Source organism: Balaenoptera ricei, chromosome 15, assembly GCF_028023285.1.
Source record: "Balaenoptera ricei isolate mBalRic1 chromosome 15, mBalRic1.hap2, whole genome shotgun sequence".
NCBI lineage: Eukaryota > Metazoa > Chordata > Mammalia > Artiodactyla > Balaenopteridae > Balaenoptera > Balaenoptera ricei.
Window position 1 is genome coordinate 654,801 of NC_082653.1, and position 24,698 is coordinate 679,498.

Genomic DNA, 24,698 nt, shown 5'->3' on the forward strand with positions numbered 1-24,698 from the left:
ACTGTGGCACCAGCGTCCCCACTGGCCTGAGGCCTAGGTCTTGCCCACTCTCCAACCCCCTGCCCCTGCCTCAGGCCTCTTTGGGGTCTACAGAACAAATCCCAGGCCCCTTGGGGGACTTCAAGGCTCCCCGGGGTGTCTCTCAGGTCTGAGCTTCCTGACCCCCCTTGCTCCTCTTCCTGCCAGGAATCCTCTGCAAACCCCCGCCTTTCCCCAGCTGTCTCCCTCCCGGGACGTCCTCTCCAAGGCCCAGTTCAGGCTACCTCTTAGGAAGGAAGTCTCCGCAGAGGCCTCCCTGCACAGCCAAGGGCCTGGGGTCTAAAGCGTCCTCATGCCTGGTCCATCTAGAGGCCAGGAGCATAAGGTCCCGGGGGGCTGGGCCTTCTAACAGAGAGCCTGGCCTCCCCCGCTCCAAGGTAAGAATTCAGCTGGGGCCAGGCCCTGGCACCGCACCGCCTGGGGATCCCAGGGAGAGCTGGGGTCTCTGCTCAGGCGTGTGCTTGCCTGGTCCTGCCCACCCAGAGGGGACCAAGGGGCCAGATTCCCTCGTCAGGGCACACGTGGCCGGAGGAGCGGGAAGAGGTCGGTGGGGTGGCGCAGCCCGATCCTCCCTCCTCTTTCTTCCCCCTCCTCCCCTCCCCTTCCCTCCCGCGGCCGGGGCGGCGGCGCAGGAGTTAACGGAGGGGGGGGGGGCGGGGCGAGGCGGCGGGCGGAGCCGGCGCGGCCGCGGGCCAGGCGCCCAGGCGCGCGCGGAGCGCGGGGGCCGCAGCGTCCCCGCGGGCCCGACAGGAGCGCGGAGCCGCCGCCGCCGCCGCCGCCGCCGCCGCCGCCGCCGCCTCCGCCTCGGCCATGCGGCTCCCGGGCCGGGGAACTGGGCTCGGGCCCGCGCCGCCCCCCGCGCGCCGCCCCCGCTGAGCCCGCGCCCGCCCGGGCGCCGCCCGGCACCATGGTGCAGAAGTCTCGCAACGGCGGCGTGTACCCTGGCCCGAGCGGGGAGAAGAAGCTCAAGGTGGGCTTCGTGGGGCTGGACCCCGGCGCGCCCGACTCCACCCGAGACGGCGCGCTGCTCATCGCCGGCTCCGAGGCCCCCAAGCGCGGCAGCATCCTGAGTAAGCCGCGCGCGGGCGGCGCGGGCGCCGGGAAGCCCCCCAAGCGCAACGCCTTCTACCGCAAGCTGCAGAATTTCCTCTACAACGTGTTGGAGCGGCCGCGCGGCTGGGCTTTCATCTACCACGCCTACGTGTGAGTGCCCACCCGGGCGGCGGGCGCGGGTCGCGACGCACCCGGGCGATCGGCCGCTGGCGGCCCGTGGGCGCGCAGCTGCGGGCTACGAGGGCCTCCGTGTGTGTCCGAGCGCCCGCGTCGGTCACACCGTGTGCCTGGGGTCCCTCGGTTCAAGCGAAGGGCAGAGGCTGGAGAGCGATTTTGGAGACATCTGGTTGGAAGGAGTTCTGGGGTCGGGGTGGGGGCGCCTGTCCCCCTCCCGCGCCCTCCAGCGGCCTGGTTGGGTTGCATCAGTCCCTCCCCCGCAGGATGGGGAGATGTGCAGCGCCCCAGCCTCCCCTCCTCAGCCCTGAGAGGCCCCTCCCCACGGCCACTGCACTGAACAAAGGGCCGACCAGGGAGGGAGGGCGGCGCTGCCCGTCCTGTCACTGGATCTGGACTCCTAGAGGGCCCCCTCTAGATGGGTTCCCTCAAAGAAGGGGAAATGGGGGGAGGGGCTGGCCAACCCTTCCCCATCCCCCCAAGCCGCTCACTCTCCTTCTAGGGTGAGCTTCTGGGGTGCTGAAATGGCGGAGGGGTCCCATCATTACTCTCCTCCCCCAGCCGTAGGCTGAGGGCAGTTAGTTGGCTGTCCTGCCCCGTGGTGCCTGCACCCACCCCTGGCCTGGCCTGCGTCGCCCCACCCGCCCCTCCACCCAGCACAGCCCTGAGCCCCTCTGCAGCTGCTAGCTGGAGGAGCAGGTGCAGGCCTGACGCCCCTGTGCGCATTCTGGGCTCCAGACCCCCTTTACTGCAGAGTGGACCCCCAGGAAGAGGGGTGCCACCATCCTGGGGCCGCCAGCCCTGGCCCTGGGAGGGCTGTCGGTGTCCCTGGGCCCATTGTTCAGGGAACTCCTGGCTCCTGAGGCAGGGCTGGTGGCCACAGGCCGGCATTGTGTGCACACGGGTGTTCGAGCGTGTGGCGTGTGTGTGTGTGCGCGCGCGCCCGTGCTGGTGGCGAGCACGGCCTCTGAGCCTACAGGCGCTCTCTCCCATCCCAGCTAGACTGGGCCTGGGACTCGGCCATTTTGTGAGAAAGAGGCATTTGGGGATGGGAGTGAGGGATGGATTCTGGGAAACCATCTCCGACCAAGTGCCCACCTGGGATGAGGGGGTGTGTGCCCGTGAGTGTGCCTGTGAACTGTGAGCGTGTGCTCTGGACGGACCCTCTGTGGGTGGGGGAGAAGACCCTGGGAGGAAATGCCAAGCTGCTGGAGGGGTAGGTGTCCTGGGGGTCACCACAGCCCTGGAGGCCTCCTGGCCACTGTCCCCAGCCCCAGCGCTGAGCCACCCCGGGAGTCCCAAGAGGCAGAGGCTCCCCTGGCACTGTGTCAGCCCCCGCCTGCCCCAGGGAGGTGACCTGGCTCTTCCCGGGGCGGACATGCCCAGGTGCGCTCTTCCTCCTTGGAAGAGCCCCGTGCCTCCTCTCTCTGCCGGGCGGGGGCCAGCTCTGGTCAGCCAGGTCCTGGCCCGAGGTGACCTCTGGTGTGTGGGCACAGCCCAGCGGGGCCCCCACTCCTGTCTGACGTGTGGTGCGGCTGCTGGAGGGTTTGCTGTGCTTTGGGCACGAAGGTCCCCGCCGGCAGCACTTCCCGGGGTCCCCTCTGTGTGGCCTCTCCCTGCCCAGGCCTGAAGTGGCCGGCCCCTCTGTGCGTCCTGCGTCCTGGAAGCTGCAGCCTCCAGACCTGGGAGCAGAGCGTGGGGACTGGGGCCAGGCAGCTGCTCTCGGGCGCGGGTCTGCGTTGCCCGCCCCGCGGGAGTGCGCGAGTCGGGACAGGTGGGCCTGCAGTGTGTGCGGGTCCAGGGGCGGTGAATGGGGCACAGCTGCCCCTGCCCCCAGGGCACTGTGGAGGCTACTGCGTGGGGTCTCCACTCTCCCAGCGCTGCCCGGGGGTGCTCCTGAATGGCGACATCTCTGTCCCACCCCGGGTCCCCGGGCCTGCATTCACTAGCTGTCCCCAGGCCCAGCCCATCCTTGGGGCCCAGCCCACTGGACTCAGGAGGCCTTCACTGCCCCCATGCTGGTCCCCAGTGGTGCGGCCTCCCCTGTGCACCCCCAGCCCCCCAGCAGGGACTGGCCCTCGTCTGTTTGGTTTGTTGATTAAACCAGCTCAAGCCCCTCCTGAGCTGGGCCTGGGGGGGCCGATGGGGGCAGGGAGTAGTCCCAGGGCTGGGGCAGTGCTGCCGTCCTGGGCCACCTTCCTCTGCCTTTTGCCACCAAAGCCTGGCTTCTGGAAGGCGGAGGTGTGGTGAGCCCTCTGGTTGTCAGAGGTGGGGAGGGAGGCGGCCGCCCTCTGGCCCCCGGGCTTGGTGGGCATCAGGCCATGTGCCCCCCGCCCTTTGCGGAAGGGGCTGTCTTCACGGACGTGCCTCTGGGCCTGGAGCCATCGCCATCACTGCTTCTGCCTGTGAGCGGCTCCACAAGCACTTCTGGGGGCGGGAGGCTTCCCTGAGTCAGCGGGGATCCCGGACCAGCTGAGGGGAGCCCGCCCGGGCCACGCCTCCCAGCCCCGACGCCCTTGCAGGGTCCATTCCTCTGCTCCGGCTGGAGAGAGAGAGAGAGCAGTCCCCGCTTGGGCAGGTCCCCGCCCCGCATGACTCCTCACCCAGATCTGGCTGGGATTCTGGGCGGGCAGGCTGGTGTCGTCCGCAGTGAGTGGGGGCCCTGTTGCGAGGAGCTGGGCCGTGTGGGGTGGGGAAGGGGTGCATCTCAGCTCCCCATTGCCTGCCCTTCACACCCCTAGGCAGGTCTCGGGGCTCCGAGGGTCTGTGCAACCCTAGAGCAGGGCGTCTTTACATGAGAGGATTTTCTAGCTACGGTCTAGAGTTTTCACGAGCTTCTCAGAGGGGGTGTGAGCCACAGAAAAGGCCCCAAACCACTTCAGGGATGCGTGTCCAGGCCAGTGAGGCCCCAGGGGCTACTCATCTGCTTCAGGCAAGCCCTCGGGGGTCCTTTGAGAGCCTGGGTTGGGCACGCTGCCCCCTGCCCTCTCGGGTGGGAGCGGCAGCTGCTCCATCATGGTGGGGGGGTGGGAGGATCTCCCCGAGGCTCAAGTTAGGAGGGGAGGGGAACCGCACATCTTCTGGGCCGGCCCGCTGTCTGCTGGTCTCAGGGGTTTCTCACTTTGTGGCCCCATTTTCACTGGTGAGGAAACCGAGGCTGAGATGGTCGAGTTCCTGAGTTGCCCCACTCACGCCGGACAGAAGGGGTCTCTGCCCAGTGATGGGAGCTTGGGGTGCAGATCGGTTGACTTTTCCAACATCCAAAAGCCACTTGGAGTTGCCAGGTGAGACTGTGTTTGAAATAGGCGGGATGGAACATGCCGGTGACTGCAGGGCAGGGACTGGGCCCTGGAGGCCGGGGCTCGCCTGAGCGGCTCACTTTTGTGAGCTGCCTTCTCTCGGGCTGGTCCAGCGAGCCCCCTCCGTCCTCGGATGGCGTCCAGGTGGGTCTCGGGGGGCCTCCGACGTTTCGGGGCCTGTGGCTGGGGGCAGCGGGATGGGGGCCTGGGGCCTCAGGGCCCTGCTGCAGTCCCTTGCGTGGCCTCGGATAACCCAAGTGGGGTTCCACATTTGGTCACGTGCAGGCCGCCCGCTGCCCCCTCTCACCTGTCCGCCCTCGGGTGGGCAAGTGTGGGCCCACGTGCTGGCCTCTCTTTTCCTCGGTGTGACTGCATTGGGGGGCATGGGGGGGCCCAGAGCAAGTGGCCAGGGTGTCTGCTTCTGAGAGGAGACTGCGGTCTGAATGGCTGTATTCTCAGCTTCTTTCAGCTCCCAGACCTCGCTGCAATCCTGGGGAGGAAATGTCTATTGACTGAAGAGTTGGAGAATCTTATGGAAATTTCCCCAAAGGTGAAAACGGTAGGAGGGTTGTGGTTTCCAGGGAAACCAGGGCTCAGCAGACCGTCCCCGGCCGGCTGTCTGGAGACCTCAGGCCTCCTTGTAGGATTTCTCACCCACAATAAGACAATGAAGTGTTTCTTAATCACGGTGTCTAATTACACTGTCGTGAATCCCCGCAAACGGTCTGTGTCCTCAAGGTAATGGGGTCCGTAGGAAGCTCCGTTCATGACAGTTTCACAGATCAGAACAAAGAAAAATCTCTGTTTTGTTAGAAACCAGTGCAAGTCAAACATTGAAACTAGTCTCTACGGAGTCTTCGACGTGGGCACCGCCTCTGAAAACACCTAAACCCGGAATGATTGTGAAGAGACGGGATTGTTTCCAAGAGCGAAGCCCGAGTCTGGTGGTGGAGAGAGTGTCTGGGGGGGAGGGGTTCTTCCCGACTCGTTTTCGTCAGTAAATGAATCCTAGGCTGTGTTAATCTCTGCGCTCCTGCTTGCCCGCGATGAGGCCCGGCGTCTGCTCCTGGGCATTGCTCACAAGGTGTCCTGAGTCCGTCCTGGTGAGCCCACCCGGCTGCCCCCACCCCCGGAAGCTGCGTTCTGAATGCCCCGGAGAAGGAACAGGGTCCAGAGGACCGAGAGTTCTCTGGGGCCTTTCATGGAAGGTGCTGAGGGCCAGGGTGGCGGTGGGGGACCCCGCGGAGGGCCGAGCCTCCGTCCGCAAAGGACGGGCAGGGACGTGCTGCGGGCGTTCCGGGCCTGCCCTTCCTCTCCTTGCGGTGGACGGGAGGGGTGGGGCTGGGGGGCCAGGCCTGGGGCTCACGATGCTGGGTGGGCCCTGGGCTGGAGGCTTCTGCCCCTTCCTGAGGCAAGGCTTGTGAGAGACATTGGCCTGTGTCCGATAGCCTCATTATAAACCGTGCTGCCTGGCTTACCTCGTAGGCGGGTCATTTGAAACGTTCTCGAGTGTAAATGGAGGATCTTCCCTGCGTGGAAATCGCCGGGTACGTGCCTCAGTCACAGACGTCACCTCGTCACCCCCACGCCCCCGTCAGGTGTGGTGTGAGGTTATAACCGGTGATGGTTCAGAGGGCGCGTGTGGGCAGAGGATGGCGAGCCGTGGGGACCGTGGGCTCTGGGTGGGCCTGGCGGGGATCCGGCCTGCACTGCCGCTCCTGGCCTGAGGGCCCTGTGTCCCCTCCTCTGGGACGTGGGGACACAGTTCTGTGCTTGTCTCCTGTGAATCACTCAGCACAGTGCTCGGAGCGTGTGACATTCATGGGGTCCTGGCCGCGTTGTTTGTCACTCAGCAAGGAGGAAGACCAGGCGGAGGGAGGTTGGCGCGTCTGGGACAGCACCCTGGGCCGTCCGCCCTCTGCGCGGCCCGGGTACGTTCTCAGTCCCATCGGCCAGTGGCTGGGCCTGGATGGAGGCGTTTGGGGCTGCTGTGAACATGGCCGCGTGATTAGACACGGGGCCCCCGTCTGAAGCTGCGTTTGTCCAGGAGGACTGGCCGTTTTCCTAAAGGACCTCACTGTTCTACAGCTGCCCGGGTATTGGGAGACGTCTTCCTTCCACGGCTGAAGGGTCTCAGCACCCTGAACCTCCAAGCATGGAGGCCAGAACGGTTTTGGCTTGGAAAGGACCATTGCAAGCGGGTTGTACCAATGGACCCCCAGACCGTAAAGGGGACCTCAGGTTTCCACATGGGCTGCGTCCTGCTGAGCTGCACCCCCTCCTAAGCTGTCGTGTGGTGACTTAGCGTCACGTGGGCCGCCAGGCTGAGCCCACCTCCAGACGGCGCTGCCCCGGAGCATGGGAGGCTCCTTCTGGCACGGCCACTCCCTTCTGAAGGCTGGTGCCTGCTGCGCTTTCCAACAGCGGTTTGCCGACAGCTCTGCGGCGTCGGGAAACGGGCCTCACCTGTGCCATGCCGTTCCCTCCCAGCTGTGGGGCACCCGGCCAGCAAGCCCGGGCCCGCTTGGTGGAAAGAAGAGGGGCGTGCAGCCCCGAGGTTGTCCCCCAGGGACTCTGCCTTCCATGCTGAGGGGAGGGTTTGACGAAGCTGCCCCCGGCCCCCCAGGCCCTCTTTCCACTTTTCTGCAGGCGGCCGTGGCCCGATGACCGCTCTCAGCTTGCTCCCCTGGCAGCTGGTGGGGCGGCGGTGAACCCCCAAAACCCCTCTTGGTGAGGTGGGTGCGTGCAGGAGGGGGTCAGGGCAGAGAGAGGACTATTTCTAAAGCCTGTCTGTTCCTCGTGTGAATTAAGACAGCCATGGCCAGAGTTGGAGGGAGGTGGTCCAGGGGCTGTTTTGCAAACGGTCTGGAGTTAGGAAGAGGGCTGGTCTTTGTTGTTTGAAGCTGGGCTGCACCAAGCTTTTAATTCATCCAGGAGGAAGCAGGGCTGGGGATGCCTGGGTCTTGGAGCCCCTGGGTGGGCAGCTCTGGGGCCTGCGTGCCTCCCAGTGGGGGCTGCAGGGCCCACATTCCTCAGTTTGCCCTAGTGCGTTTGGGTGGCTTCATCCACAGCCCAGCCAGAGCCCCGGGGGATGCAGGCCTCAGAGTTCCCTACTGTGAAGGCCTGGGTTCGGCAAGTGAGGGTTCCGTCATGCAAAGGGGGTTCCCCGGGGAACGGGCAGGATGGTGCCTGCCGAAGGGAGAACAGGGACAGCAGCAGGACTTATACCAGGTGTCATGACGCTGCAGGGTGGGGCGGAGGAGAGCCGGGCTGAGTAACGGACCCAAACGCACGCTGGTGAGCGGGGCCAGCAGCGCTCAAGGCCGGCAGAGGCTGGGTGAGGGCTGTGCCTTCTCCAGCAGCCCCAAGGACAGTGGGGAGACCCCTGGTCTGGGGAGGTACCCACCCACGAGGGGGCTCTCGCTTCTTCTCGGCCACCAGCTGCCCAGAGCCTTGGTCCCACTGCCCAGCAGCTGGGATCGGCCAAAGGGAGGGCACGCTGGAGCGGGCAGGCCTTTTCCGGCAGCTCCTTGCAGAGGCCGTGTTGGCTCCACTTGGTTGAGACGCGAGGGTGGGTGTGTTCCAGCCGCCAGCCCTGAGTCTGACCTTCGTCTCCAGGATGTACTCAGAGCTGAGCGTCCTTAGACTCTGCCAGCTACCCAGCTTGAGTAAAATTAGGTCTTTAATTTTTTCAGATTACCCGGAATAATTTTTTAAAAATATTTATTTATTTATTTATTTGGTTGTGCTGGGTCTTAGTCGCAGCACGTGGGCTCCTTAGTTGCGAACTCTTAGTTGCAGCATGCATGTGGGATCTAGTTCCCTGGCCAGGGACCGAACCCGGGCCCCCTGCATTGGGACCACAGAGTCTCAGCCACTGCGCCACCAGGGAAGGGCCCTGGAATAATTCTGTAAATGTACAGAACCGCGTTTGTTCCAGAAAGTCCTACTCGGAGTCATTGGAAACAGCGTCTCCAGAGATCCCTTAATCGTCTGTTGTGGTGACAGGTCTCAGCTCCCAGGTTGTTCCTGGCTGTCTGCTGCGTGTGCCCCCGCCCAGGCCCCTCCCTCCTCCAGGTCCTGTCTGGTCCGCCCCTTCCTTCCCTGGGGCCTCAGTCTTGACCTGACTAGAGAGCTTAGAACTTTTGGGTTTGCTTTTACATTTAGGCTTGGAAAAAAATCTTTGAAGGGTTTGTCTGAGGAAAAGGCCAGTTCCTCCTGGGATTCCAGGCTTTGGGGGAGGAAGCGGGGGCGGGGGGGGGCAGTGGGATGTGGAAGTGGGAGGAGCCTGGGTGAGCACCTGCTGATCTATTTCTGTTCCGGGGAGCAGGGCTCTGAGCAGGGCCTGGCTGGTCCACTGGCGTTTATAAGTCTGTTCTCCCCAGAGACCAAGCCTTGATGTGGGATGTGGTGGCAGCACCGGGATGGGCCCTCCAGGAGGAGGGCAGGGCCCGACCCGGGGTTCCGACTTTCACCCGGAGGAACAGGAAGTGAGAGCATTTGGAGCTCAGCCTCTGGCAGGGGTGACCAGGGTGAGCCGATGCAGGACTGGCGTGTAGGGCGCTGGCCACGGTCCTGATCACGAGCCCACGGTCGTCTCTCCAAGTGAGCTCCGTGCAGGACCATGGAAAGTGGGGAAATTTGCCCACCACTGGCTGGCCTGGGGAAGGGGCTCTTGGGGCAGGCGCCCGGCCACCCCTCATCTGGACCACTTGCTTCCGTCTCCCGATTCGGCCTTTTGTGCTCACAGAGCTCTTTCCTCCTTGGTTAATGTTCTCCAAGACGGTCCTCTCCGATTTGTGTGGTGTGATTAGCCGAGAGCTGAATTAATATCGTGTGGATGGAAATCCAGTGTTCCAGGCCAGGCGGTGGGCAGACAGCACTGCGCGGTCTGAGCGAGAGGGGCTGGCGGCCTCTTAGAGAAACACCTGGTTATGGTCCCTTATCTTTTCTGACTATGAAAGTTACACACGTCCACCGTAGGAAACGGAGGAGATGCAGAAAACCTGAGGAGGAGCGTTTGTCTTTCCCGACTTACTTCCGAGCATCTGTGCCTGTCTCTGCGTTTCTTAAAGGAGATCGGATTCAGGCTCTGTCATCCTCCTCTGTGCTAACCGTGTGTGGTGGGGATTTTCCCGTGGAATCAGACAAGTCTCTGCTGGACGCGTGCTGGGCTTTGTCTCTGTCGTCAGGGCTGCTGGTGCCCCTGGGGTCGGGGGAGAATGAGGTGGTCCTGTCACTGAACCCTCACCCTACGCCCTCGGTGGCTTACGGCTGGGGAGCAGACAGCGCCTCTGGCCTGGAGAAGGACCCCAGGCAAGCACATGCCTGGTGGCCCCCCGGGGTCAGGACCAGGGCTCGTCCAGGAGGGGGCTTGTTAAAACGAGGTCCTGCCCATGGCTGAGCCCTCCGTTGCTGTCGCTGGAGGTGTGCAAATGGAGGCCGGCAGAACACCAGGAGTGTTTTTAGGAGACCACTGAGCTATGAGCCGTGGGGCACGGGGGGAGTGGGCCAGCCCGAGAGCCGCTTGGAGGGTGTTCAGGAAGAGTCCGGGGGAGCAGGCCTGGCCGTGCTGTCGACCTAGGGAGGCGGGTCTGTGAGGGTCCCTGGTGTGGGGGTACCCTGAGCGCCTGCATGGGGTCCTGTGCTCACGAAGGGGATGTCAGATGCCGGGGGTGGTCCAAACTGACCCCTCGTGGGGGGAGGAGCACCTCTCCCCCAAAAGATGGTATTTGCCCTGGGTCCTGACCTCAGAGGCCTGTCCACGGCAGTGCCTCCCTCGGGGGACCCCTCCCCTCCTCACCCCACTCCTGCGCAGGCTTCCATGTGGTGGGGCTACGGGACCCGCAGGGCCGGAGTCAGACACGGTGACTGTTTCGTCAGGCCAGCTCCCTGGACAGAGCCCGGCACTCGAGGGACCCCAAAGGTGGCTGCGCTGGGGGTGTGTGTGGCAGGCCTGGGGGACGCACCCCAGGACGGGGACCCCCAGAATGAGCCGGGGCCGGGGGGAGACCAGGACTTACAAGGACAGAAGAGCTCAGTGTGGACCATGGAAGAAAACACACCTGGAGGGGGACCCCCGCCCCACAGCTCAGGAAATCACCCAGCCAGCGGTTGCCTGCTCCCCACGTGTGCATGCTAAGGCGTCCCAAGGGGAGGCTGGGGCCCTCCTTGCCCCCCAAGAGGCCTCAGAGCAGTGTCCTTCCTTGAAGGATGGGGTCAGGTCCCCTGCCGGCAGGGGGTGCGGGGAGCAGTGTGGGCAGAGGGGTGGGCTCTCCCACCCACATCTGTGCTGACGCAGAGGGAAGCTGAGGCACAGGTGGGGAGGGCTTGCCTGGGCACAGACGGGCGGATGGGCTTTACCCTCTGCTTCAGTCCCTGACAACCTGGCCTGTTTCTCTTTTTTTCTTTAATTGAGGTGAAATCCACAGAATGTGCAATTATTCAATTTAACTTAATTCAAGGGAGGCCTCAAATGCCAAGGCCGGAGCCGGACCTTCCCAGGATCTGGGACTTCCTGGGTTGGGGCCTGTAAGGTCTGGGGCGTTTACTGAGCACTTACTTGCCACGTACGGGGGTCCTGAGTGCCTGCCTGCTTCACCCCCTACGGCCCAGGCTCGGGTGGGTGCTTCCGAGAACCTTCCATTCTCCCGTCAGCAGGCTCAGACAGGGCCTGGCGGGACTGCAGTGGGCCTGGGTGGGCGGGCCTCGTTTCCAGGGTAGGGTCTGCACACGGCCTCCCGCTCCCTCCGGCCGTGGCGGGATCTCAGAGCGATTCCTCACGTCTGGTTTGCGCCCGGAGCAGCCGTCAGGAGTCCGGGCTTCCTGCCCCCCAGAGACTGGCAGTGGCACCAGGTAGTGGAGGCAGAGCAGTTCATTAGGGGTGAAATTAGATTCCGGGCTGCAGCGCCAACTGCAGTCCTGATGGACGAGGCAGCGGGAGGTTCCCCGGGGACCCGGTGCGGGAGCTCGGGCCTCACGCTGGCAGCTCCTCCCCCCGACCTCCCCTGGGCTCCCGGGCCACCCGGCCTTATCGGGATGGACGTTATTCTGGGGAGACCCCGCCAGTGGAAGCGGTGCTCAGGCTTGGCCCCGCGCGGCCGCAGTGAGCTGCCTCACAGCCTCTGTTTTCTCATCTGTAAAACGGATGAGCATCTTCTTCCAATCCGCTGGGTTGTCGCCTGCCTGGTGCCTAACTGAATTGTAGCCTGGGGGGTGGTGCTTGATGTCAGGGACCCCTCCCCATCCTCCTCTCCCGGCTCTGCCAGCCAGGGGCTGGGGGTGAGCAAGTGGGGTGCTGATAACACGACTTCCCTTCCTCCCAACCCTGCCATTCGCTTATAAAAGGTGTATTTCACTAAATATGTAAAATGAGATGAATAATCCCAGTCATCTCCCAACTTAGTCTTGGAAGGGAGCGAGGGAGTCTGGGCTGTGGGCCAGCACCATGGCACCCACCCTGGTGCCCTCCCAACAGTGGAAACCAGACGTGGGAATGAGGTGGCAGAGGCTTTGTCACGTTTTCCGGAAAAGAAATATTCCCTGCAGTCAGATGGGGGGGCTGGGGTGGGAGGGGAGAGCCGAAAGCAGTGGGGTCTCCCTCTGGAGGTGGGGGCTGCCCCCTCCTGAGATGGCGGGGCAGGCACAACGCACACGTGTGCACCCAGGACCTGTGGCACGGCTGTGGGTGGGCTGACCGCCTCGAGGGGTGTTGTCAGGCCTTGACTGGGGGGCTCCCCTGGCCGATGCCCAAGCCTCCACCACCCTCAGTCCCTCCCGTCACCTCCCGCCTGCCCTGTCTCTCCATGCGTCAAAATCCCTACACTCAGGACCCTGCCGTGCCTCCACCTGTTTCAAAAGAGGGGTCCATCTCTGCCCAGAGCTCAGGCTATGGAAGTCCCTCCTGATGTCTGACTGAGGTCTGTCCTGCTGCTGTGGATCCTGCAGTGCTGGGGTCAAGCCCACCTTGTGGCCACTCGTGAACTGGGGGGCGCAGGCCTGGGTGTGCATCTGGGATGTGGTTCTGTCGCTTACTTTCCGAGTGGCCTACCTCCCCCCTGCCCAGCTGAGCAAGGTCTGAGGTCCCTGGCTGCCCTGCCCCTCCGCCTGACCCCCGTCACAGCCCCTGGAATCTGGGGCTGGGGACCAGCTGCTTGAGCTGCTCGTCTCCTTGGCAACCGCTGCCAGGGAAGCATCCTGACGTTGAATTCATTATCATAATTAGCCACCATGTTCTGCCTTTGGAGCCACCTCCTGCCTCCCCTCCTTTCTTTTCCTGCAGCCTGGACAGTTCCCAGGCTGGAGGGCGAGAGAACTCCCCTCCCCCAGGGCCCTGGGGCCTCGGCCCTGGTGTTGGGGAGATGTACAGGATGGTGCTGGCCACTGAGCTGAACCTTGCAGCAGGGGGACGCGTCTCCCAGCCTGTGGGCGGGTGGAACTGCTCACCGGTCCCATCTGGGGAGGAAGTGGACGCAGCTACTAGACGCCACGTCCTCTGGGGCCTGGGGGGGTCAGTGCTTAGCACACAGCTTGCCTCCCGGGGCCTCCCAGTGGTGCTGGCAGCGTCCACCCTGCACCTCCCCAGTGCCTCTCCAGAGGAGGAGAGGGGAGGAGGGGGGTCCCTTTGATCCACAGCTGCCAGCTCCCATGAGCCTGCCAGGAGCCAGAACCCAGGTCACCGAGGCAAGAGAGGTCTTTGGGAAGGAAGGCCCCTGCCTGGCTCAGATTCCCCAGGGTCTCCAGGACGCTCCGGTGCCCAGGGCCCCAGCATAACTGCAGCGGGCGACCCCGCGATGGGCCTCAGGGCTGGGGGTGATCACCTGCGTCGTCCTGCGGGAGGGCTGGCCCCCCACCCCCCGGCGCCCCGAGGCTGGGCCCCAGGGAAGTGTCCCCTGTAATGGAGGACGCCATGCCGGGGACCACGAGGCCAGAGGCGGAGCCCCCTCCAGCCTTGCGGGACGGGGGTGGGCTTCGGAGGTCTCTGGGCCCAGGATGCGGCTGTGTGCTGGGCAGGAGTGGTCGCCGGTCACAGGGTTACCCGCAGACAAGAGGGGACCTGGAAGTAAGTGCCTTTTCCCCATCATGGCTGCCTGTGAGTGGCCGAGGGGTGGGGAACATCACTGCCCTTTGGAGTTGTCCCTCTCTTGATCTGCGGGGGCCCTGCCTGCACCTGGAGGCATGGCTGGGGTGCCCGCTGCCCGTGGGAGTCTGCTGCCCGCCTCTCCTTCCTCCTTGTTATGTGGGTGTGCTGGCCTCTTTCTGGAGTGTCCATCCTGCTGCATCCCCTGCACACCCCAGGCGGTGCCATCTGTGGCCATCTGTCCCAAAACATCAAAAACAAAACTTGGAATGTCGCTGGCACTTCCTGGGGTGGGGCCACTGGGGAGGTTCCCAGCTTGGGCCACAGGTTTGTCTCCTGAACTGCTGGTGAGACTCCTGACAGCCTGGCCGCTGCCTGCTGGGAAGGGCTGCGCTTCGTGCAGCGTGCCCTGGCCATTCTGGAAGGTTCCGAGATGCTGGTCAGAGCGCCCTGGGGAGGCGGGGCTGAGAGGGCCTGGTCACCTTGGGACCTGGGTCTTTCCTGTTTTTCTTTAGAGGAATGTTTTTATACAGCATGAGGAGCTGGCCTTCGTGGGCGCAGCCCTGGACTCAGTCTCCCTGACAGGTGACGATGGCGTCAGGCATCCCGGGGCCCCGATCTCCAGTCTGGTCAGACCTGCCCGCTGCCGGGTCCTGGACACACTGTCTCCCCCTCTCCCCCCGCCCCCCTACCTGGCGCCACTCCACTTGCCATTCCCTCTGCCAGGAACACTTTCCCTTCTCTGTTGGCCCCACCAGCTCTTCATCCTGCAGTGTTGTGGACACCTCCTCAGGGAAGCCCGCCATGTTATGCGCCCCCCGGCTCCTGCACCCAGTGCTGAGCTGAGCTGCGTCCAGGTGCCCCATCTGAGATGGGGGTCCTGCCAGTCTCTCCCACCGCCCAGGCCCCGGGGTCCTGACTCACCACCCTGGGATCTCCTCTGACCCTGGCAGATTCTCTCTGGGCACGTGGGCTCCTTCCCACCGCAGGCAGAGAATTATGAGTATGAGGCACATGAGACATCTGGACATTTTTTCCCCCAGGGCTCAGCTAATTGAATAAATTGGCTAATGAGCAAAGGAAATTAATTGAGGTTTTGAAACGTGACCGTTTCCCCGCGTGCGTTTTGTCTGCGCCAGCGGCCTCCGTTATCCGTCCGTAGCGCCTCTGCCCTGGAGCTGGGGGTGCATCTGGAGACATCCTCGGGGCCACACTCTGGGGAGGGGCCGCATGTGGAAGCGGGTCTGCGCCTCTCTGGGCCCGGTTGTCAGGCCTCTGGGGCACATGGGCAGGGCCGCCGCTCAGTGACGCAGGCTGGGCTGGGCTGGGCAGGGTAGGGCCCGAGTCACTGTCGCTGTGGCCCAGCTGAGGCTGGACCACGTGGCTTTGGCTCTGAAGGGTCTCACCTCCCCTCCTCCACCACTACCACGGAGGATGGTGGTCTCGACTCCCTGGGGTGATGGGGGTGTCCCAGTGGTGATGAAGTGGGAGGGGCGTGGTGTGCGGTCCCCGCCCAGCTTCCCGTACCAGGTGCCCTGTGCCTCAGGAGGCCTGGACCCTGTCCTCAGCCCTCGGGGGCTCTGCTCCCTGGGACCCCAGCCCCACCCTGTCCGCTCTGGCTGGACACCTGCTGCCCATCAGCCCCCGGCTCCGTTAGTGCCCCCGCCAGCACCGCCTGCAGACACAGGTCCGGCGGCCAAGGGCGCTGGGACGGTGTGTGTGAGGCTGGTGTGAACCGGGAGACAGGGAGTGTCTACTTCGGGGCCTGGCGAGGAAACAGCTGTGGATGAGGAGAGGGGTGACCGCATACGGGGTGCCCTGCGTGGGCGCGGGCTGTGCGGCTCGCTCATTTCTTGTTTGCCCAGGGGCCCAGAAGGCGCTGTCCCCCGTTAGTGGTCCCTCTGAGAGGGACGTTGGACGTTGGCGGGGGGAGCACGGTGGGCATCCTGGAGAGCAGCTGGGCCCAGTCATCACTGTGGAGCCCTGGGCTGCCCGTGCCCGCTGCTCTGCCCTGTGCCTTCCCGCGCCGGCTGGGTGCCCGGCCTGGCTGACCGCCCTCTGCTCCGGCCCCCAGGTTCCTGCTGGTCTTCTCCTGCCTCGTGCTGTCTGTGTTCTCCACCATCAAGGAGTACGAGAAGAGCTCGGAGGGCGCGCTCTACATCCTGGTGGGTCCCGTAGGTCGGCGCAGACGGGCCTGATGGTGGCGGAGCCCGTGGGCGGCAGCCTGTCCCCGGTCCCGTTGGTCTGATCTCCCAGACGCCACCGGCAGGGACCCCCGTCCTCCTGGCACCCAGGGCCCCTGCTCTTCCTGGTAGCCCTTGGGTCCCTCCCAGCCTCCCCTCCTGACGGTGATACTGCTGCATCCTCAGCGCCCACCCGCCCCTCCCCCGAACACCCCCGGCACCCTGTTACCCTCCAGCCTAGGCGGGCCCCTCCCTGTGTCGTCACAGTGCCTGAGAGCCCCCCCACTGTCCCCACCCCCCTTCCCGCCTTCTGTTCTCACCAGAGCCTGAGGACCCCGGGGGCCCCCTCCACCTCAGAGTGTGGGGTGTTCCCTGGCAGATGTGGGCGTGGGCTGGGGGTTGTGAAGCTCACAGCAACCCCGTGATAGGTTGGGGCAGGCGCCATGGCAACCACAGGTAATTTCTGTGTTGCTGTTGGTGATGGAGGTACGGGGCCACGGGGGAGCTGATGCCACCTCCAGACGCACCTCTGGGGAGCCCTCCGCCCCTGCCCGCCCTGCGCTGTGTCCTGGGGCTGCCCCAGGCATGGGAGCCCCACCCCCTTGGCAGTTACCTGAGACCCTCCATCGGCTCTGCCCTCTGTGTCCTGACTCCCACACCAGCTACACAGGACGGGGTCCCCACTCCCACACCAGCTGCACAGGACGGGGTCCCCACTCCCACACCAGCTACACAGCACTCTCCCCTCCCCCCCCACCAGCTGAGCCAGCAGTGGCTCAGGTGTGGCTTCCCCTGCAGGAAATCGTGACCATCGTGGTGTTCGGCGTGGAGTACTTCGTGCGGATCTGGGCCGCCGGCTGCTGCTGCCGGTACCGCGGCTGGAGGGGGCGGCTCAAGTTTGCGCGGAAGCCCTTCTGTGTGATCGGTGAGACCCGGTGCAGGTGGGGGCAGGCAGGACTGTAGGATCGGCTCCTTCTGGAAGTTTCTGGTCACCTGCCCTCTTGGCGTCAGAGCCCGTGGTTATTGTGGCCTGAGTGCAGGGCGATGAGGTGTCGGGCGGCCGTGCCCAGGGCAGGGCTGGGCTGGGCGGACAGTGGAGCCAGGCCCACGCCGGCACTTTGTGCGCGTCCGTCTGTCCGTCCTCCCGGGGCCCTGGCGGGGGGCTGCCCCTCCGCGGCGGGGGCCGCCCCGAGCTCCTCCACTGTCTCCCACAGACATCATGGTGCTCATTGCGTCCATCGCCGTGCTGGCCGCCGGCTCCCAGGGCAACGTCTTCGCCACGTCGGCGCTCCGGAGCCTCCGCTTCCTGCAGATCCTGCGCATGATCCGTATGGACCGGCGGGGCGGCACCTGGAAGCTGCTGGGCTCCGTGGTCTACGCGCACAGCAAGGTGAGCCGGCGCCGGGCTGGCTGGCTGGGGCCAGGAGGTCCGGCCAGGCAGGACCCAGCCCCTCGTTTCTTCTGGGCATCTTCCCATGACTTGACCATCTTCCTCTTCTCTCCAGCTTGTCTGCCAGGTCCGGTCCCTCTGGGCCCCCCCGGAGCCGGCTCGCTCCTTGGTTGGGTGGCTGTGCTGGATCGGTACCCACTGCCCCCCAACCCCCAGGCTCCTGCCTGTTTAGGCTGAGGCTTGTGGTGGCCGCTGGCCGTGGGACCCGCAAGGTGGCTGCAGCCCCATGTCCCGTCCAGATCCCGTCCCTGTGTTGCCAGGGGCCCTGCCCGCCCAGACCCCGCCCTGCCAGGCTCTGCCAGGAGGCCGTCCTCTTGTGGGTGGGCTTATTGGCCCAAGAGTCCCTTCCCCACTACCCTTCCTGTCTGAGCCCGGAGGCTGGGGCTTGGCTGGCAGGACAGAGAGGGTGGTGGTCCCCCAGGAAGGGCAGCCAGTCGGGGTGTCTCCCCCAGGCTCAGGGAAGTTGGGGCAGGGTCCCAGCAGGCCCAAGATTCTCCAGCCTGACTGGCTGACGGCCGCCTGGGGACACTCCCTTCCTGGGTGGATGCAGCACTGAGCCGTCCCTACCCACCGTCCTCCAGGGGTGAGGTGCATAGGTGTGGGACCACCCAGGGCTGGAAATGGAAGACGCGCTCCGCCTCCCGCCTGCCCCGGGCTCGGGGCTGCTGGGGCTCTGCGGCCGGCTCTCGGGAGGGCCACCCACCCGCTGAAGCCCGGGGGATGCAGCGCCCAGCAAACCTCCAGGCAGGCGGGGCCTCCTGCTCCCGGGGGTGAGTCGGGCTGGACGCTGGCCCAGCGGCTGTGATGGGCCTCTTTCAGGAGCTGGTCACTGCCTGGTACATCGGCTTCCTCTGCCTCATCCTGGCCTCGTTTCTGGTGTACTTGGCGGAGAAGGGAGAGAACGATCACTTTGATACCTACGCAGACGCGCTCTGGTGGGGCCTGGTGAGTGCCCGGCCGCTGGGGCCCCTCCCCTTCACTGAGGACACGCTCACCGGGTGTGGCCTTCCTTGGGGTCCCTCCTGCACATTGTCTGCCCTCCCCCGCTCCCCACTCCAGGATGCGCCCCTGACCCCTGGGCCTGGACAGGAGACGCACGGCTCTCCCTGGCTGGCCTGGCCAGAGACGTCTCTCTGGGGCCTCCTGCTGGCCACTGCTGACTGTGATGCCACGTGGACGTGGCGGCCCAGGCGGGGTGGGGGCAGGGGACGCGCTGGTCTGTGTGGGGTGGAGAGAGGCCTGGGCCCAGGGAGCCTGTGCCCAGCCATGGCCAGTCACCTTCCCTCCTTCCTCACTGACCACCTGTGTGACCTCTGTGATGGGGGCAGGCGGGTCCTGCGGTCCTATTGATGGGCAGGAGAGTTTGAAAAAGGGGAAATGGACGCCCTGGCTCTCCCAGCTTAACGTCCTAGGCTGCCCCCGCCCAGGGTGGGTCCGGAGCTGGTGGATTTTCAGCCCATGCTCACGGCCACCCACCTCCTGAGCCCCTCGAGGGCCACTCTCCTGTCACCGGGTGCAAGTGGCCTCTTCTGAGAAAAGCCTTCCTGGGCCCCCCTCTGCAGGGCCCCTCCTGCTCTGAGTGGTGATGCCCCGCGTTCTCCAAGTGTGCCCTCTGGAGACCAGGCTGGGCCCCGCGGGCCTCGGCCCCAGTGGCTGAATGGACCTTGGCCTGGCTCCTCCTCCCCGTTGCCATGGATGTCCCCAGGCAGGGGGGCCAGAGTGCCCTCCTTTGCGAGCTCTTCCTGGGGGTACTGGACACTCAGCCTGGGGGCACTGGGCCGGGGGTCGTGTGGAGGGTCCCGTGGGTGTGGGACGTTAGAGTCCGTTGTCTCCTGGGACCCCAGACCCAGTTCCGAAAACGAGGACCACGTGACCTCGGGCAGATGCTGCAAATCCAGTCGCTGGCAAGAGGGATGCCTGCTTTCACCTGGCCTTTAAGCCAGAGAGCAATTTACTTGTAGTTATTGTATTAATTGCCACGAGGCCCGGAGTCTGTGTCCCTCTACCGACCACGTGGGAAGCAGGGTGATCGGGAGCCTGGGGGTGCGGGGCTCGGCGGGAGAGGGGAGCTGAGGCCCGGGCACCGGGAGCCGTGCATCAGGGCCCACAGCCGCTGAGCGCCCAGCCTCTGACCGGACAGCCCGGGTCTCGCCGCTCTCTTGGCCTGCCCTGCCCAGGCCCTCCGGGGGGGCCTCCCCATCTTTAAGAATTGAATCAAAATCTTAAACACGCCCAATAGTGCCTGAGTGTTACAGTGAAAACGTGCCCCCACTCCCATCCCCCACCTTGTGGTGCCCCCCCCCCCCAGAAGACGGGGGAACCCTTCTGCGTATTCCCCACCTACACCACCAGGATTTCCTCTGTGAGCTTTATTTTTATTTTATTTTAGGCCGTGCCTCGCGACTTTCGGGATCTTAGTCCCCCGAGCAGGGGTTGAACCCAGGCCCTCGGCAGTGAGAGCGCTGAGTTGTAACCGCTGGACCGCCGGGGAGTTCCCTCCCCTGTGAGTTTAGACTTCAGAGGCTCACCTTGTGTTGTGATAGGGTGCGATTAGCCCCCTCTGTGTCCCTGTCATTCTTGGAAAGCGTCCTGCCCGAGCCCCCCTTTCTTCTGCTCTGTGGGCCGGGGGCCCTTGGAGGGGCCTCACTGGCGTCGGGCGAGTCCCCCCACTGCAGCGCGCTCAAGCCAGCCCCCCGAACGCTGGCCATGAACGCTGACCCCTGAGGGCTGGGCCCCCCGAATGCTGGGCCCCAGGTGCCGAGTCTCCCGGCACCACCCCCAGTCTGCCCTTGGTTTGGAGGTCACAGTCTTCTGAGGGAGGAAGTTTGTGAGACGCGTGTGTCTGAAGGTGCCCCAATTCCACGGTCCCGCTGGCGGCCGGGCCCCTCCCTCCCTGACGCTCTTCTGGAACGTGGGCCCTGTGGAGGGGGGGGCTTCCTTCCAGGAGGCTGGTGCCCTTTGCGGCTTCAAAGTCTACAGCTTCCTCCTTCCCTCCTTCCCGGGGCTCCGAGGCCGCTGGTGAGACCGCTGGACCGTGGAACGTGTCCTATCTGGATTCCTCATCTCTTTGCCTACATCCTGGGAGGTGTCTTCCACCTGACCCTGTGTGATTTGGGTCTCGTTTTCAAGACTCTTTGTTTTATGGATACACTTTCTTCTCTCTGTGCAGGGATAACGGAATTTTTAGGAAGTCTTTGCCCCGTTGGAGGCTTTCTGACCAGCTCTGGGGTCCCAAGAGTAGGGCCAGGCATGGGGAATACAGGCCCGGCTGCTGGTGGGTGGGCAGGAGGGGAAGCGTCTCCCCTCTCGCTGCCCCGGTGATCGCCGGTGTTAGGAGGACATGGGTCTGTGGTCCTGGGGCGGGTGCAGGCGCCCTGGCACAGACTCGCCGTCCTCCCCTCTCGCTGCCCCGGTGATCGCCGGTGTTGGGAGGACATGGGTCTGCGGTCCTGGGGCGGGTGCAGGCGCCCTGGCACAGACTCGCCGTCCTCCCCTCTCGCTGCCCCGGTGATCGCCGGTGTTGGGAGGACATGGGTCTGCGGTCCTGGGGCGGGTGCAGGCGCCCTGGCACAGACTCGCCGTCCTGCCCTCTCGCTGCCCCGGTGATCGCCGGTGTTGGGAGGACATGGGTCTGCGGTCCTGGGGCGGGTGCAGGCGCCCTGGCACAGACTCGCCGTCCTGCCCTCTCGCTGCCCCGGTGATCGCCGGTGTTGGGAGGACATGGGTCTGCGGTCCTGGGGCGGGTGCAGGCGCCCTGGCACAGACTCGCCGTCCTGCCCTCTCGCTGCCCCGGTGATCGCCGGTGTTGGGAGGACATGGGTCTGCGGTCCTGGGGCGGGTGCAGGCGCCCTGGCACAGACTCGCCGTCCTGCCCTCTCGCTGCCCCGGTGATCGCCGGTGTTGGGAGGACATGGGTCTGCGGTCCTGGGGCGGGTGCAGGCGCCCTGGCACAGACTCGCCGTCCTGCCCTCTCGCTGCCCCGGTGATCGCCGGTGTTGGGAGGACATGGGTCTGCGGTCCTGGGGCGGGTGCAGGCGCCCTGGCACAGACTCGCCGTCCTGCCCTCTCGCTGCCCCGGTGATCGCCGGTGTTGGGAGGACATGGGTCTGCGGTCCTGGGGCGGGTGCAGGCGCCCTGGCACAGACTCGCCGTCCTGCCCTGCGCGCCCTGCGCCTACATCAGCGCCAGGTCTGGGGGCCTCTCCTTGAGCCCCGAGAGCCCTTGGGTTTCTCCCCACCTCCTGGCCCTGAGTCAGGCCCGCATCGGCCTCCGTCTCGCCCGGTTCGCTGCCCTCGCCCTCGGCTTGTGTCCTTTCACAGCCTTTCCTGTCGCGCTGCCGAGTTTTGGGAGGGGGGCGTGATTTTAAGTATTTTACGTATTTAAAATGTGTTTAGTTTCTGTTGAAAGCAGTCGAATAGAGGAGCCCAATCACCGGGAGGTTTCTGGTGAGAAGCGAGTGTCCTTCTCATTCCACCCAGCTCCTTGTTACCTGCGCCCAGCTCGCTGGCGCCTTCCCAGAACCTTCTACGCAGGCCCGAATGCCTTGGCTGTGATTTCGCAGGTGACGGGCACAGAAGTCCCTGCTGGCGAAGCCATGATTATTCAGCCCCGTTTTGCAGACTTTTCTCAGACTGTACAGTGGGCTTTGGGTGGACTCTCTGCATGACCCCAGAGTCGGGGGGATGGATTCCCAGGGTGGACGGTGGGTGGGTGGAGAGGTGTCCGTGCCTGTGGCGCGTGGGCCAGTTGACCCTGCTGTCCGGGTCCCCCGATGAGGAAGGTCTGCTGCTCTCCATTGCCCGGCCAGGGCCGCCGATGCCCCCAGCCCCCGCTCCTGCTCACACCTCGGCCCCTCCCGCGGTTTGGCTAAGACCCCCCTCTCAGGGCCCGCCTGGGCCCGCCTCCCAGCCCAGCCGGCCACGTGGTCTGTCCTGAGCCTCCGTGCCTGCCTCTGTGTGTGGCCTTGGTGGTCCTGCACACCAGGCCTGAGTCTCCACTTTGGCGGGTTTTGTGGGAGCTACCTGAAAATGGCCCCCTCCATTTGGGCTCCCGGGAAGGCCCGTCCGGGCCCCACTTCCTCCCTGCCCACTCCCCGCCGCAGAGCAATTCTAAACACAAACCCTTGGCTCCCCCAGCGCCTCCGAGGCCCTGCCTGCCACACCCTGGGGAGGGGCCTTTTCCTTCTCCAGTCTCTCCCCTCCTGTCGCCTCCTCCAGCCCCACCCCCGTCCCCTCCCGCTCTCCTGGCCTCAGCTTACAAGCCTCCCTCCAAAGGGCCCCACGCGACCCTCTCTGCGTCCCTGGAGGGTCCCTCGGCACTGTCACCTCTCAGGCCCCTGGCTCTCTCCTAGCCTCCTGGCTCCTGGCTGGGTGTGAAATGAGAGCAGAGCCTGACCCCCCCGCCCAGCGCATAGGGAAGGAGCAGAGGCTCGGAGTTTGGATGTGATTGTTGAGGGGGAAGGGCGGCCAACAGTGACCCTGGCCTCTCGGGCCCTGGGAGGGCGGCGTAGCTGGCGGGGGGGGTTTGTCCAGCTGCCCTGAGGCCTCAGGAGGAGGGTCCGGCTCAGGTCCCTGGCCTCCAGGCGGCCACTGTCCGGCCTGGCTGAGCGATGGGGCCTGCTGTCCACAGATCACCCTGACGACCATCGGCTACGGGGACAAGTACCCCCAGACCTGGAACGGGAGGCTCCTGGCAGCAACTTTCACCCTCATCGGCGTCTCCTTCTTTGCTCTTCCTGCTGTGAGTCGTGCCCCTTCCTGCCTTTGCTGGGGACGGGGTCTGGGCTCCCCTGGTGACCACAGCTGCCCTCGGGGCCATGTGAGGCGGGGGCAGGGCTCCCAGCAGGTCCACGGGCCCCAGGAGTGGACGTGGCAGCCTCCACAACCTGCCGCCCCAGGCTGTACCTTCTGACCCGTGTCTGCGGGTCCCTGTCAGTGCCTCCCAGCCTTGCGGGATTGGCCAGTCGGGTCCTTGTGACCAGGAGCGGTGCTGTACAGTGACACAGCCCCGTCAGATCTCCTTCAGAAGAGGCAAGGGCCCTGTTAACCCTCTACCCGCAGCTGCGGGGGCGGGGCTGGCGATGCTGTCCTCCCGGTGGCCCTTCTCTGTGACCCCGGCCACACCCCTGCACTCACTCCAGTGTGGACAAATCGGGGAGGAGGATTAATCTCTGGGCCCAGATGTGTTCAGAGTGGGCCCCGCCAGGCTCCTGGAAGCCTGAAGCTCCCTTCACCCCAAATCCAAGTCTTTCCCCCAGCCTGTCTCCTGGCATTGGGGGCTGAGGAGGCAGGAAGGTGGAGCCAGAAGTGTGCAGGCAAGGGTGGGGTGGGGGTGCGGTCCCCCGGACGTGGTCTGACCCTGAGGAGCTCAGTGTGGGGCTGTGGTCCCTGGGGCATCGTCTGACCCCAGTGACTTGCAGGGCATTTTGGGGTCTGGCTTTGCCCTGAAGGTTCAAGAGCAGCACCGTCAGAAGCACTTTGAGAAGAGGCGGAACCCTGCCGCAGGCCTGATCCAGGTGAGTCCAGGTGGCCCCCCCACAGGGAGTGCCGCGTGGACCTCCATGTAGACCGGCAGAACCCCTGGCCTGGGCCCACGGTGTTGGAGTGGAGCCCTGCTTGGCATCTGTCTCCCTGTTGGGGGATTCGAGTCTGTGCTGAGAACCAGCTTAGATGCCCGCAGCTGTCTGGCAGCTACAGCACAGGCAGCAGCAAGGCGGGTGCTGGCCAGCGCTCTGTGGGCCCTGGGTCCTGGGCCAGGCTGTCACAGGTGCCCCCGAGGTGTCCCTTCACAGCGCTGACACCCATCCTGCACTTGTGGAATCAGGGTTCAGAGATCCCCACGCAGGCAGATGCCAGAGCGAAGTCTGTGCTGCCCCAGCTCACACTGCCCACCCCATCGCTGGGGGTCACAGCGGCCACTCGGCCTCCAGTAGTGCTTCATGAGCCATCCTGAGAGTGTGGGCCCGAGCACAGGCTGCCCGATGGGCCCAGCGTTCCTGCAGCCCCTCCCAAAGCCCAGGGGACCCAGCGGACCTTTGGAGTTGACTGGCCTTTACTGCTGGCTGGACACTGCCCTGGCCCCTCAAGTGCATTTCTTTTTTAAAGGTGTGGTCTTCCCCTGGGTGCAGCCTACTTTTGTGTATGTATGTATGCATGTGTCTTTCACCATAAGAACTTCAAATGGCTACTTCTTTTAAATGCAAAAGAGTGTGAAGAAGAACAAAAATGCCCCCCAGTCCCACCCACTATTGACAATAAAGTCACAGCACTACGTGTGGTTCAGAGGTTTGAGTGGCACAGGGAAGGAGCATGGCCTGAACACGCAGCACCTACCCTCTGCCCCTCCTCTCCGAGAAGCTCGGAGGTTTGGGAAGGAGACGTGGAAGAATTAGGGCTTGGGAAGGACCCCCATACACTGGGGGA

At 64.8% G+C, this 24,698-nt stretch overlaps 1 protein-coding gene across 5 annotated transcripts in view; it reads left to right on the forward strand.

Annotated features, from left to right (window-relative positions):
- The first annotated feature begins 946 nt into the window (after window positions 1-946).
- The window catches only part of KCNQ2 (potassium voltage-gated channel subfamily Q member 2), a 49,001-nt gene continuing 25,249 nt past the window's right edge, over window positions 947-24,698 (forward strand). For all 5 annotated transcript variants that reach the window (XM_059895930.1, XM_059895929.1, XM_059895931.1 and 2 more), the window contains exons 1-7: window positions 947-1,242; window positions 15,719-15,809; window positions 16,626-16,752; window positions 17,042-17,217; window positions 18,097-18,222; window positions 22,906-23,016; window positions 23,696-23,791. In XM_059895930.1, coding sequence (XP_059751913.1) covers window positions 947-1,242; window positions 15,719-15,809; window positions 16,626-16,752; window positions 17,042-17,217; window positions 18,097-18,222; window positions 22,906-23,016; window positions 23,696-23,791 — 1,023 coding nt within the window. The remainder of the gene's footprint in view (window positions 1,243-15,718; window positions 15,810-16,625; window positions 16,753-17,041; window positions 17,218-18,096; window positions 18,223-22,905; window positions 23,017-23,695; window positions 23,792-24,698) is intronic.